The sequence below is a fragment of the Sinocyclocheilus grahami genome, unplaced genomic scaffold (assembly GCF_001515645.1).
Source record: "Sinocyclocheilus grahami isolate Dianchi unplaced genomic scaffold, SAMN03320097.WGS_v1.1 scaffold333.1, whole genome shotgun sequence".
NCBI classification, from domain to species: domain Eukaryota; kingdom Metazoa; phylum Chordata; class Actinopteri; order Cypriniformes; family Cyprinidae; genus Sinocyclocheilus; species Sinocyclocheilus grahami.
This window is the reverse complement of record NW_015505512.1, coordinates 1,298,059-1,312,343: the sequence shown is the minus strand read 5'-3', so window position 1 is coordinate 1,312,343 and position 14,285 is coordinate 1,298,059. Positions and strand designations below refer to the sequence as shown.

General features: G+C 41.2%; 1 protein-coding gene and 1 pseudogene across 1 annotated transcript; one reads left to right on the top strand and one right to left on the bottom strand.

Moving 5' to 3' along the window:
- LOC107602695 (tubulin-specific chaperone D-like) overlaps positions 1-12,965 on the bottom strand; it is a 24,624-nt pseudogene extending 11,659 nt beyond the window's left edge.
- On the top strand, positions 3,511-7,145 carry LOC107602728 (zinc finger protein 750-like). The gene is made up of 3 exons (XM_016295299.1): positions 3,511-3,674; positions 4,680-5,950; positions 6,091-7,145. The coding sequence occupies exons 2-3, from the start codon at positions 4,719-4,721 to the stop codon at positions 6,707-6,709; spliced, it is 1,851 nt and encodes a 616-aa protein (XP_016150785.1). The 5' UTR covers positions 3,511-3,674; positions 4,680-4,718; the 3' UTR covers positions 6,710-7,145.
- Positions 12,966-14,285: the final 1,320 nt, after the last annotated feature.

Genomic DNA, 14,285 nt, shown 5'->3' with positions numbered 1-14,285 from the left:
ATATATATATATACACTCCAAAATCGATGAAAAAAACAATAGTGTAGTTTCATGCAATGACACAGTTTCTGGAAGCGTCAGTAAGCTCATAGAAACAACATTTGACTGCTGATGAAATTAGAACAGGACTCGACAGGCCTACAGCCTGGGTGCCAAATGGTGACCGAAACCCACGACAACAGACGAAACCTGGCAGCACCGTGGGGATAGGGAGGAGGGAAGATACGGGGAGGGCCAACAAACTGAAGTGCACAGTCAGTTACACACAGGCCCACACTTGACCCAAACAGGGAGGGGGGCCCATCGGAGCATCTTTCAGCTGTCATTCTCGTAATATCATTATGTTTTTATGGTGACTGAAAGGCTTACTGTTGAACCTGGGAAGGAAAAAATGCTTTCTGCTGATGAAACTCTTTCGCTGAGCTGAATCACCACTACATCACCAGACAAACAGAACACGGCAGAATTAGTAGAAGAATTGCAAAATACAGTTACGCAGCAAGGTTAAATACAGCAAACCCCTAACCATAAGTCTGAGTGGCAATAACACAAGCAAGCACCACAATTAAAGCAAATCGACAACTTTCTCATGGGACACCACAGAAAATATGTTAGCTATCTGAAAAAGATCCACTAATTTATGTTTGCTGTCTTGTACCAGAGAGATCTAGGATCGATCCAAAAACATTTAATCTAAGCGATAAGGATACAATGATTGGTGACCGTTAATGCTACAGTGAAACATAAAATCTGACCACATGAAATATGTGCACATTTTACCATCTTTAAATCCATTCTGCAGATTTCCACCCAAAATCAGTCATGTGTATCAAATCATTACTGAAACTTGTGTGTCAATGTTTGTTGAAATTGCAGTTGATTTTAGACCCTTGGCAGAAATAAAGACATATTTCAAATTCATATTTCAGGTTTCACTGTCACACAAAAGCATTCATAAGACTTGGTATATAAAGCACACATGTCATATAGACTACAACATTTAGCTTCTACTGTTTCTTTTTCATTATTTGAATCTACAGTAGACAACTTGAAAAAGAGCTCAGTAAAGATTCTTCAAATTTCTCCTTTTCTGTTCCACACACACAAAAAAAAAGGATTTTGGGATGAAATATGAATGTAATTTTCTGTCTAAATTATTAGCTTCACAAGGTTTATCATGTGTTGTTAGGTTTGGTAAAGCACCATCTTTTTCTCGTTGTTGCTTCTCACTTCATTTTAAGTCTGGTAATTTACTAGACCAACAGACTACACTATATATCCTCAGTAGGGAGAGGTTATGAGCTGTGAGAGGTGTATAAACTGGTTTTAAGGCGGTAAATAACTACAGCCAGGCGAACAGGTATGAGAAGAGGCTGTTGAGCGTTTTTGGACACTTATAATACAAGCCTTAACTTTCCTCCTGGAAGATGTTAGATGTTCACAAAGTAAAATAGAACACTCGGTTCTTGAGATGGAATTGTCAAACAGCAGTTTTCTTTCAAATATAATTTGCTGTGACAGGAATTTTCTTAAAATAATTACCAGGTAGTGTGGTGAAAAAGGTCCATTCCCTTACCACATTCTGTATGGCTTGCTGACTAAAAAACAAAGAGCCCTCAGTATAGGGGCTGCAGCCTCACTAATCAAATTCCACAGCCTAACCTAACTTACAAAAAAAAAGGTATTTTCATTGGAGAGAAAGTGTAACCATAAGGTCAACAGAGCCACCCAGGTTGAGCTGTTATTTTCACCCGTCACTGACATCAGATCAGCTCTCACCACAGTTGGTTCTGGTGGAAAGAGCTTTCATCCTGGAGAACATCCAAAAACATCTTCACAAAGATCTAAGAAAGGTCACTCCGAACGCTTGAATAAATAGTGGGCGTACAGGAGTCAGTTTCAATCAAGGGTTGAGGAAAAAATATATGTATTTTCATATATTCTCATTTAAAACTTGACCTGATCCACTGAACCACCACACAGCAAATCTAATGAACTGGACTATTAAAAATAATGAATAACATAGTAAAGTTAACTCTTTGAAAAAAGAGCCAACAGTATTATAAATTGTTTTTTTTAAAGCAAACAGTCTGCTGCACAAACTGTATGGGACAAGCTATTTACCAAAAGTAAATTAATTAGCACTAATTAGCAAATTAAATAAATGGCATAAATAGCACATGTAATGTCTCAGTAAAGCACAGTGGCTGAGGTGGTGGTGGGTTCGTACCTGGAAATCTGGTTGACATAAGGCTTCAGTTCACTTGGGTCATAGGCTCGGGCGAAAGCCCAGCACACGTAGCAGGCGGCAACTCGTACGTTTGATAGCAAAAACTGCATGCGCCCCTTTTCTCATCATATGTCAGAGCTTTTAGAATCACAGGCACCACTGTAGGATACAGATAAAATATTAGTACACAAAAATAATTAGTTTTGTAATCCAAAATATTTCAAGATTCATATATGCATTTATTTGATCAAAATACAGTTAAAACAGAAATATTGTCCAATATTATTACAATTTGAATATATTTTATAATGCAATTTATTTCTGTGATGCAGCTGAATTTTTAGCATCACTACTCTCTTCAGTGTCACATGATCCTTCAGAAATCATTCTAATATGCTGATTTGATGCTCAAGAAACATTTCTTCTTATTATTGTCAATGTTGAAAGTTGTGCTGCTTACTGTGACACTTCAGGATTTCAGGATTCTTTGATGAATAGAAAGTTCAAAAGAACAGCATTCATTTGAAATGAAAGGCTTTTGGAACATTATAATTGTCTTTATAGACACTTTCGATCAATTTAATGCAACCATAAAAGTTTAAATTGCTTAAAACCTAAAAATCTTTTAGATAAAATTGTGATTTAGATTATTGAACAGTCATAATAAAATGTGAGTGGTACATAAATAGATGCAAACACACAAGAGGGAGAGAGTATTGATAGTTGACCTTTGGAAGAACCTCATTACTAGGTCTTCTAAAATCTTAGGTGGAGCCGAAATTGAGTTTATGATTCATGCTGTATATGCAAATAAACGGGAATACATTTTTCAAAACAACACTAAAATCTACCATTAAATTTGGTTAAATTACACGAAGATCCAGATCTTGCAAAAATAATTGCATTTTCATAACCATGCTGAAAGACACTTCATATCAGGCGCAGCGCACATTTGGATTCATGCAAATCTCACTGGTTGTCCTCAATATCTCCACACCCCTCTGACAACATCCTCAAACCTGCTTCACACCTAACTCTACCACTCCTGGGCTAATTCAACTATTCAGGCAAACAAAAGCCACAAACAGTCTCGTCTGGCTTCTCATCCATGTGGATTCTCACTAGCAGTTGAGAGAGGCAAACTAGCGACGTATCGTGGCTTGGGGCTTGCCTAATGTCAGGCACATTGATGCTGCCTCAGGGCTCTACTGATTGGGCATAGACTCCACCCCACAGAGTCAACACCTCAGAGAGAAAGTGAGAGACTCATCAGACTCATCAGAAACTAGACGGAGCACCTAAACGACGGAGCACCCTCTCTCAAGGACAACAACATCAGTCAAACTGTTCCACTGTGGGACCATCTTATGATTCAGGAGGTCCGCTGTGGACATACATTCATCGACAATACATCCAACATCCCAAACGTCGAGTCTAAATACAGGTAAGGCCGCAATTTCTAATGGCAACTCTTCTTATTGCTGCTCACATGTACTTTTAGCATTTGTAAAGGCTGAATTGCTGATGTACTTCGTAGCAGGTGTTTCAGGGGTAGATCCAAAGTGCTGACTATAGATGCACCTGGTAGAAAATATTCTAAAGTATTTGCCATGTGGTTGTACATATATTCATAATACTCAGTCTATCTCTTAATAACCAAAGAAATCCAAAATCTCTTATTATGCTGAAATCACAAGATATCGGTGTACCCACAGAAGAATGACTAAGAACCAAAAAACAAGGAAATAAGACATAAAACGCAAAATGAAATTTCACAATACAAAAATCCTTTTAATCTGTGCCTTGAGGAGGGAGCGGTTTTGTATGAAACATAGGAGCCAAAACCTGAGCCACCACTTCTTGCGACAGCTTGTGACAAACAGGTTCCTTAAGGCGGAGTCATTTTCTGCATAACTTGCCTGGCAATCTCTTTCTTCAATCTTCTTCTTCCCAATACAAACCTTCAGGCCTCAAAATCTTTGCACACTTACCGGACCATTAGGTATCCTGATTGTAGTGTAGAATTGTGAAAGTAATTTCCTTCAAGTACTGAAGCAGTCCCGTTGTTTACATATGTTATAACAGATGAAATATCATTCCAATAGCTCTGGTAGCTTCTCTACATTTACAGTGTAAGTGAGATCAATTTTTAAATGTCTGGAGTTTGTATCCTGCAGGTAAGGTCATGGGAAACAGGTGTATGTTGTTTCCCACGCCATCAGGTTTTAAAAAGGGGAGCATGTTCCTACATGCCTACCCTGGCTTTGGCAGCGCAGCTAGAGCATGTCATGCTAACACACAGACCAACAAACAAAACAGAACAGCTACAGCCAAGTTGAAAACTTTCTTTTTACTGGGTCACTACCTTTCTGACCCAACAAACAATTGACGCTTTGCTCCAGGGTGTGGTAGAATGGTTAATTATTATTATTATTAATTCTGTTGCCAGATAAGGAAGACAAACCTGGATTTGAACATCTGCACCAGCATGGACACTCTCCAGGGAAGAAAACCGAAAAAACCCCATTACATTCCCCGCCCTCCTGGCAAACCTTTCAAATATCATTGCTTCCAATGTCCCTTCACCTGCAACATCAAGTCTCATCTCTTCAACCACATGAAGTATAACCTGTGCAAAAACTCCATCTCTCTGGTGTCTCAGCGCATGGAACAGACTGGGAAAACACCCAGAGCTTCCCAGCATAATTTTCCCTTCAACCACAAGAGTAAAGAGCCTCCCCTAGAAGATGAAGCCAGCAAACCAACAGAAAGGATCAATGACAAGGTTGAACAAGAGGAGATGGCTAAGGGAACAAGAAAAAAGCCTGAAAGTCCTATCAAGGAGGTCACTAAAGATGTCCCTGTGCCAATCCATGAGAACAGGGACAAAAATGCGGACATGGACATTGGACAGAACAAAATATCTTCAGCTTTCTCACCGGTTGCACGAACAAGTGAAAGTGAAGCTCTCTCTCGGTCTCCACACAAAGATGATCAATCATCTTCAGCCGTTCCTCAGTTTTACCACCAAATGGCACCATGGGTTCAACCTGCTTCCACAGCACCTCTTCTTCCTCTAATACCAGACTATCCTTCATACATGGTACCTGAGAGGCCCTTGCATTCTCTCTACACACCCTACTCACACAGCCAAGCAAACACCCCAGCCTACCAACTCACACCTCGAGAGACCCAGAGACCTCTGGTTCCATCACCTTTGGTCCCAACTAGTACTTCCCTTCTCCATCCTTATCACTACAGATATGGCCATTCTATTATCCCTGGTCCACCGTTACCCTACAGCCTCTACCAGCACCCTGAATTGTCCATGTCCTTACAGAGAACCAGGTATCTTCCTCTGGATGTGTATAGCAACAGATTTTATCCTCGCGAGTACGGAGAGCATCTAGTACCCCTATCTCATCCTGACTCTTACGGCAGACTTCCTGAGGACAGGGCTTTCCAGGAGCACAGTACAGTAGACAAAGGTATTCGCCAGAGCCCTTTGGAAGGGTGTGCCGCCTCCGGGTCTCCAGACAGGCCTAGTACTGCAGATGTAACCCAGCGGATCCCTGTTACATTTAGACATGCTTCTCATGGGGAGTCACTCCCAGTCAATCAATCACGGTATGCTGATCCAGGGGCAACTACAACAACTGAAATCTTACCCAAGAAATCATGTGGACAAACTCAAGAGAACATGTTACAAAATAAAGAGAGGTAGGTTAACTCTATGTAACACTTTACATCACAATCAAACAAAATAATATCTGGTTAGGTTGCCCACAAACAAATGAATGATTATGCTATTCTTTACATAATTGGAAAAAAAACATTGGTATCTTGTCTTATCTTTCTAGGAATGAACCACAAACCACAGCTTCCGCAAGAAGCAGTGAGAGTTCATCAGAAAAGGAAGACGAAGAAACTGAGGAGGAGCCAGTTCCTCTTAACCTTTCCAAGAGGGACCGGGCCGTATCCAGCAACATGACACACCCCTACCCTGACCGAGAGCTCCATTATGATTCAGAAAGTAGTCAGGACGAGGCACCGCTCAACCTCTGCCTCAGGGTACAGTCCAACAACCAAGCCTTGCCCAACACCACAGGCTCTGAAACTCCAGAAAGACAAACCATTATAAATGCTGAGGTATGCACAATTGTTCCACCCAGAGAACAAGAAATAGACCCATGTGACCAGAGGCACACCGCCGCCTTTGCTTTGTGTCAGCTAGCTAGCTCAAAGGATATTATCAATGACTCTTCTATTGGCCAACAAGAAACAACTGAGGGCCAGAACTGTCAAAGTCTTCCTTCCCCAGACAAGAGCCCCGTCAAAGACACTCCAGACACGCCAAAACAGAACACACAGGCACTGGGACAAAAACGGGTAAACAGTAGACCTCTGAAGCACACTACCAAAAGAGCAAAGGTCAAAGAAACTGCTCGAACTCAAAGAAAGAGGTCACAAAACTGCTGATTCAGAGATCTCAAAATTGTGGACTGCTACCACTCAAATAAAAAGGAGCAATGCTCAAGATCAATACTCAAGAGACTTTACATGAAGACAGCCAACATCTACATTGAAGTCTTCAATTATTATTCTATTTATGTCTGTAAAATTGTTTGTCATTAGAGCTCAGAGGTCATGGGATCAATTCCAAGGGTACACATGAACTGACAACTTTAATGTAAGCTGCTTTGGAGAAAAGCATTTACCTAATGCATAAATGTAAATATAGATAATTCCAAAATATTCTTAGTGTACAACATTAAGCACTGATTGGAAGAAAAAGGCAGCCCAGATTGTACACTGAGAATTTTGTGCGCTTAGACAAAAAATTCAATAGATCATTAAATGGAGCTGGGTGGTGGCATTTTTTAAAATAAATGATTTTGTTAAACTTGAAGTATTTGAATTAAGTGTTTGCACAAAGTGAATTATGTTTGCTTATGAATGTTTTTGAAACTGTACGGTGTAGGGGATCTACAATGATTATAGCTATGATATTACAATTTGTTAGTGGAAAAGTAAAACTTAAAAAAAATAAAAGCAAGACAACCATCTGAGAGACGGGAATGAAGCAGCAGTCCTCTTCGGCCAAGCTCTGCAAGAGCCAGGCAGCCCCCATGCCAAGCATTATCTGTTTCCAGGAAACTGTAAAATGTGAAGACAGAAATGTCATTGAAAATACCTCACCAAGTGTTTAAAAAAACTTGAGCCACATCATAACATCTTGGTCTGCTGTTATATCATGCTGCACCTGAAACACTCTAAAACAGACTCAACTACATCATCTGCAAGCTCTTTAGGTAGTCTACCAATTACCCTTCCAATCCTGTAGGTGGTTAAAAGAGAATCATTTTACTTTGTTGAAAAGTTTTAGAACTCTAGGCATTATTAGAGAAATATGGCATTAAAATATAGCACTATCACACCTAGACCAGATAACTGTTTTTACCCCTTGGCAGAAGACCATCTCACTATTGTCTCTTTGTCTTTCAGACTCATCAACAGTTGTTCTGCAACAATGAATAAGCAAATTAGCAGTACATGAGAGCAATTAGCAATTTACCAAACAAAACAAAAATATGCATGAATACTCACCAATTACATTCTCTACCTCCTGAGGCATGTCATAGTCTTCCTCCTGACTGACAGACTCTAGATCAGGTTTAGTAGCCTATACGCTTCCAGTGACAGAAGACTGGGCCAGGTTCACTGCGAGTGACCGACTTCTGGTCTCTGGATACAGTCATACAAAATGCTTACAAACTAGCTAATGCAAACTAGCTAATACTTTTAAGCATCCTTTGCTTCATTTCATCATATTTTGTCAATAAGTCGCTCCTCAATTACCTCCATTTGGCCAAACGTGGTTTTAGAAAATACAAGCAAATTCTCTGGACAACTTTTACTCCCAGCTTACGCAATGTGGCCAGGTTAATCTCAGCTATTCTCTTCTGATTCAGGCACTGAAGCACTGTTGGGGCTTTGAACGGTCAGGGAAAGATTAGTAAGCATTTATCTACATTCTGAGACCAAAGAAAGACCTAAAGGATATATACACACCATATTGCAGGAAATCATCACGTTTCCCATGCCTGAAGAGCTGGGCCTGGTGAGAAATAATTTTGACATGCAGTCTTTTAAAAATCAAAATATCTATAAGTTTCATTTCAATTATTTTAAACATTTTACTAAAATCTATGTAAGCCTGCGGTACACTCAGCCCTGGCTGGGAAATACAATACTACCCAAAATCTTCTGAGCAATACTTTACCTACAGTCATGGTCAGAATTATTGGCACCCTTGGTAAATATGATCAAAGAAGGCTGTGAAAATAAATCTGCATTGTTAATCATTTTGATCTTTTATTTAAAAAAAATGCACATATCTATGCATATCTAACCTTTCATTGGATAATAAGAATTTAAAATAGGGGGAAATCTCATTATGATATAAATGTTTTTTTCTCAAATACACGTTGGACACAATTATTGGTACCCCTAGAAATTCTTATGAGTAAAATATCTGTGAAGTATATTCCCGTTCATATTTACAATTTTGAGCATACCAGGGTGATTATGAAAATGAAATTATCCGGCCATGGCTTCCTGTTTCACAGGAATATAAATAGGAGGGAAAACAAAGGCCAAATTCCCTTAATCATCCATCACAATGAGAAAAACCAAAGAATATATTTCTGATGTGCAGAAAAAGATCATTGAGCTTCACAAGTCTCCAAGGACTACAGCTGGATAATTGCAGAAAATAGATGAGTCTCAGGGTCAGAAAACCTTACAAAAAAAAAAAAATCAAACAGCACCTACACCATGTTGTTTGGGAGGGTTTCAAGAAACAAAAAAATCAAGAAAAGAAAATACTCTCATCCAAAATCAATCCCCAGCATATTATGTTGTCAAACACGACTGGAACTTCAAATGGGACTGGCTTTTATGGTCAGATGTAACTAAAAAATTAGCTTTTTAACAACAAACACTCAAGATGGGTTTGGTGCACACAGGGATAAAAAGTACCCCATGTGTACAATGAAATATACTGCTGTATTTTTAATGTTGTGAGCCTATATTTCTGCTGGAGGTCCTGGACATCTTGTTTAGATACATGGCATCTTTGATTCTATCAAATATCAACAGATAAAAAATCTAAAAGTGACTGACTCTGTTAGAAATCTTATAATGGGCCATGCTTGGATTTTCCAACCGGACAATAATCTTAAGAATTTTAAGAATAAAAACCTTAAAAACAACACAAAAATGGGTCACTGGGCACACACCTAAGCTTCTGCTATGGCCATTCCAGGCCCCTGAGCTGAACCCTATAGAAAATGAGTGTGGTGAACTGAAGAGGAGAAGCACCATCATGGAGCTGGGAATCTGAAGGGTCTGCGGAGATTCTGGATGAAGGAATTGTCTCTGATCTCTTGTCAGGTGCTCTCTAACCTCATCAGGCATTATAGGAGAAAACTCAGAGCTGTTATTATGCCAAATTAAGGTTTCAAAAAGCATTGAATAAAAGGGTACCATTAATTGTGTCCAATGTGTATTAGAGAAAAAACATTTATGTCATAATGACATTTCCCCCTATTTTAAATTCTTATTCTCCAATGAAAGGTTAGATTTATGTGAATTAAAAAAAAATAAAAGATCAAAATGATTAACAATGCAGATTTATTTTCACAGCCTTCTTTGATCATATTTACCAAGGGTGCCAATAATTCTGATCACGACTGTATATATCATCAAGTTGATGTTAAGTCAAATTTATCGGACCCATTTTTAACGTGTCTGAATCCCGTTTATCTTAGTGCCAGCAGCAGTCTCATGTAATTATCAAGTGCACCGCACATGTTCCTGCTCGCTGCCTTGTGGCACTTAAAGCATATATGCAAAAGACTGATGGCAGTTTTAGCACTGCAGACATTCTCAACACACAGAGCCTGTTTTGAGCGCCTCGGGTGATAGAGAAAGAATAACAACACTAGGATCATTTTCACAGCTCTCTGGACTTCAAACCATGCAGGATGTTTCACTGCAATGAAAACAATTCTGATAAAGATCAGTCACTAAAATTAGCAATTATCAGCGTTTTAACAAAGCCGTGAAAAATACAGGTAGGAGGGCATGTAACCGCTGCCTCTCTAGGCTTTGGCGGGTATCGCCTGCAAATATGCAGCAACTAAACAAGCGCAGGAATTACAGGCCTAAAGGCCCATTTACACCCAGAACAAAAACTACAAAGATAACTACCGGTATTTAAGCAGCCATCGACTTGATGATAATATTCTGTTTATTATAAGCATGTGCTGCAGTTTTGTCATCTGCCTCTTCAAATGCTCAAGTCGCATAGATTCTCATTAGCTGTAAATGTTTTTATTATTCACCACTGGGAAAGTGATTCCAACACTGTTCCCGTGTGTGTCATTATTGTTAAAATTGTGGTGTGGACTTCCCTATTCTATACAATTCTTAAAACTTGGACTGTTATGCCAAGTATCTGAATGTTCAATATTTTAATTCTCCTGAAAAAAAGAAGGAAGTGGAGAACATGAACAGTCCTGTGATTGGAGGCTCACCAGAGATTCCAAAGCGCCATCAAGGGCCACAGTTCCCTCCATGGTCATTTTACTGGTCTGAGAGACGGTGGTCAGACACCAGTCCAGAAAATCACCCAAACACTTCTGCTTCACATCTGGACGGGTCACAATCCTGTGCAGAAAATACAAATCTTTCAAGCAAAGAGATCATCTATAAGTTTTTAAACAGTGCCCTCTACTGGTCAGGGAGTAAATCTGTCAGTATTTTGCAATAAACACCACTTTTGGATATTGTAAGAGTGGCATTAATTGGAAATAAATTCTATAACATCAGGAAATAATACTGGGAAAAATGTAAATTCAAGATTTAAGTGTAAAATTTAAATAATAAAATGGCAATCACCAAATGAATTCAAGAAAGAACACCATTTAATCATTTTCATTTATATGCACCAATATACTGTACATTGGTAGACTAAAGTACTAAACAGCAAAATGTATCCGTTTATACATTTTACTAAAACATTTTATTACATGAAGACTTATGAGTGATGACGCAAATAAATCGCTAATCAGTGTTTGAAATAAACTACCAGTTAGACAAGTGAATTGTCTACTGAATTTTAATATGAGACATTTTTAAACCCTTTCAGTCTTAACCCTCTCATACTGGTAGAACACATACGCATGATGAATACTGTCTAATGAAACACTCTTTAAGAAAATGAAAGGAAATAATAAAAACAATGCAACATTTACACTGTTGCTTAATTTTATATTGCCAGCCATAGATAGACAGACAGACAGACAGACAGACATATAGACAGATAGATAGATAGATAGATAGATAGATAGATAGATAGATAGATAGATAGATAGATAGTTAGTAGGGGTGGAACGATAAATGTATTTGTACCGAACCGTCACGGTACCGCATGAGGCCTTACAACTAACAGGGTAAGACCTCACTGGGTCCTGGGGCTATGACTTACTGCAGGGCCCCCCATCACAATAATGAATATATAAAATATCATCTGTTTTGTTGAGGAGAACAAAGAAATTCATACAGGTTTAGAACAACTTGAGGGTGAGTAAATGGTCACAGTATTTTCATTTTTGGGTGAAGATCATTAAATGCCAGGATCTCATATAGCCTACTACTACACATGCTTAATCTTTAACTATTAACGTTCATGTAAGACACAACTGACTGTGTTGACGAGGATACTCGCAAAGACTGGCATTTTGACACATAACTATGTGTATTTGAACGTTTAAACACAAGGCGCGAAAAAGAACTCAAGTTTAGTCATGCACTGTACGAGCAGGGGTGTATTCCAGAAAGGAGGTTCAACAAACTCTAGGTTAAAACTTGAACACTGAGTTGATTTACCCTGAGATTGGAAACTTTGAGTTTTCAGTTTCTGAACAGTTGAACAGAGTTAGTTCAATCCACTAGGTTGTAGGTTGACTCTGAGTTTAGTGCGTGCACCACGACTATGAGAGCCATGATCAATGGAGCTCCGAAATTACGATTCACCATGGCAACAGCTCCCGCCAAAAAGACTTCCGCATCAGTGTTATCAGGTGAAAACGTCCCAGGTTACGTATGTAACCATGGTTCCTCGAGGGAACGAGACGCTGCATCGGAAAACGCTAGGTGAATGCCTTCAGCGATACCAAGCTCTGAATCATATGTGTAATCAGTCCAATCGATGGGCGAGACGTCAGAGGCAGGTGACGTCATGACCAGGAAGCTTTAAAAGCACGTGAGGTGCAGCCGGCGTTAACTTCTAGGAGTGAAGCAAGCTCTAGTAGGGATGCCAGAAGTATGGCCTTGCGACGCAGCGTCTCATTCCCTCGGGGAACCATGGTTACATACGTAACCTGGAACGTTCCCCTTCGGCAACTCGAGCTGCGTCGGAAAACGCTAGGGGAACGAGATGTCCATGCCACCAGACTTGCAAATCCCTGCCTTGTGTGGAAGAGCACAGGACTTGCAAATCCCTGCCTGGTGTGAAAGGGCACGGCTATGGCAAGAGAACAGAGGGGCCTGGAGTGGCTCGCAAATCTAGGTCCTAGAACCTGACGAATGTGAGGGGCGTAGACCATCCCGCAGTGTTGCAGATGTCCTGCATAGGAACACCTGCCAGAAAGGACTTGGAGGCCGCCATATTTCTTGTTGAGTGAGCCTTGACCCCCAATGGTGAGGGGAGATCAGAGGACTCATAGGCAACAGTAATGGCATTTACTATCCACCGGCTGAGGGTCTGCTTGGAAGCAGGATGACCTCTCTTAGGGGGACCATAGCACACAAGCAGTTGTGCAACTGAGTGACCATCAAGAGGGGCGTGGTAGGCCGCTATAGCCGCCATGTAGACCTTCAGGGTGAAGTGGGTTAACCCCGCCGAGAAAGGGGCCAGCAAGAACTCCAGCACTGTACCGGGCAGTTAATTGGGTCAAGCAGGTGATCTCCGCACCATGAAGTGAAGAGCGTACAGTTTCCTCGTTGAGGGAGCTCTAGATTGGAGGATGGTCTCAACAACCTCGGTTGAGAGACCAGAGGCTATGAGTTGTGCCCCCTCAGGGGCCACACCCACAGCTTCCACAACTCTGGGCGGGGGTGAAGGATCATACCCTCCGCCTGTGAGAGGAGATCTCTCCTGACGGGAATCTCCCATGGAGTGCCGTCTAGGAGAGAAATCAGGTCCAAGAACTATACTCGGCCCAGCCAGATCGGGGCTACTAGCAATAGACGGACCCCGTCCCGACGCACTCTCTCTAGAACTCCCGGGAGCAGAGCGATCGGGGGAAAGGCGTACAGACGAAGCCTCTGCCAAGTCTGTACCATAGCATCCAGCCCCAGTGGAGCTAGATGAGTCAGATAGAACCAGAGGGGACATTGCGATGTCTGACAGGTCGCAAACAAGTCCACCTGAGCCTGGCCAAAAACTCTCCATATCTGCTTGACCACCTCGGGGTGAAGCATCCATTCCCCGAGCCTCGTCCCAGCCTCGACATGATGTCTGCTCCCATATTGAGATGCCCAGGAATATGAACTGCCCTCAGTGAGAGGAGTTTGCCCTGGGACCACACAAGGATCTGGTGCGCCAGCTTGTCTAAGGGGCGCGAACGTAGACCTCTCTGGTGGTTGATATAAAAGACCACCACTGTTGTCGGTGCGCACCAACACATGACGATCTCTTAGGTCTGGAAGAAAGTGTTTGAGGGCTCGAAACATGGCCAGCATCTCCAGGCAGTCGATGTGCCACGTGAGATGGCGACCATTCCTCAGACCGCGGGCAGGGTGGCCACTCATGACCGCTCCCCAACCGGTGAGGGACGCGTCCGTCGCTAGCATTACGCGGCGACAAGGAGCTCCCAGAACCGGGTCCTGAGACAAGAACCAAGGTTTCTTCCACATGTCTAAGGCACGTAGGCATCACCGCGTGACCTTGATCATGCAAAGCGGGTTTCCCCTCGGGGAGAACCCC

What these genes read in the sequence shown, in the direction of transcription:
- LOC107602728 (XM_016295299.1), top strand. Translation starts at nt 4,719, where the DNA reads ATGGACACTCTCCAGGGAAGAAAACCGAAAAAACCCCATTACATTCCC. An exon ending in ATGTTACAAAATAAAGAGAG is followed by an intron (nt 5,951 to 6,090) that starts GTAGGTTAACTC and finishes TTATCTTTCTAG; the next exon opens with GAATGAACCACAAACCACAG.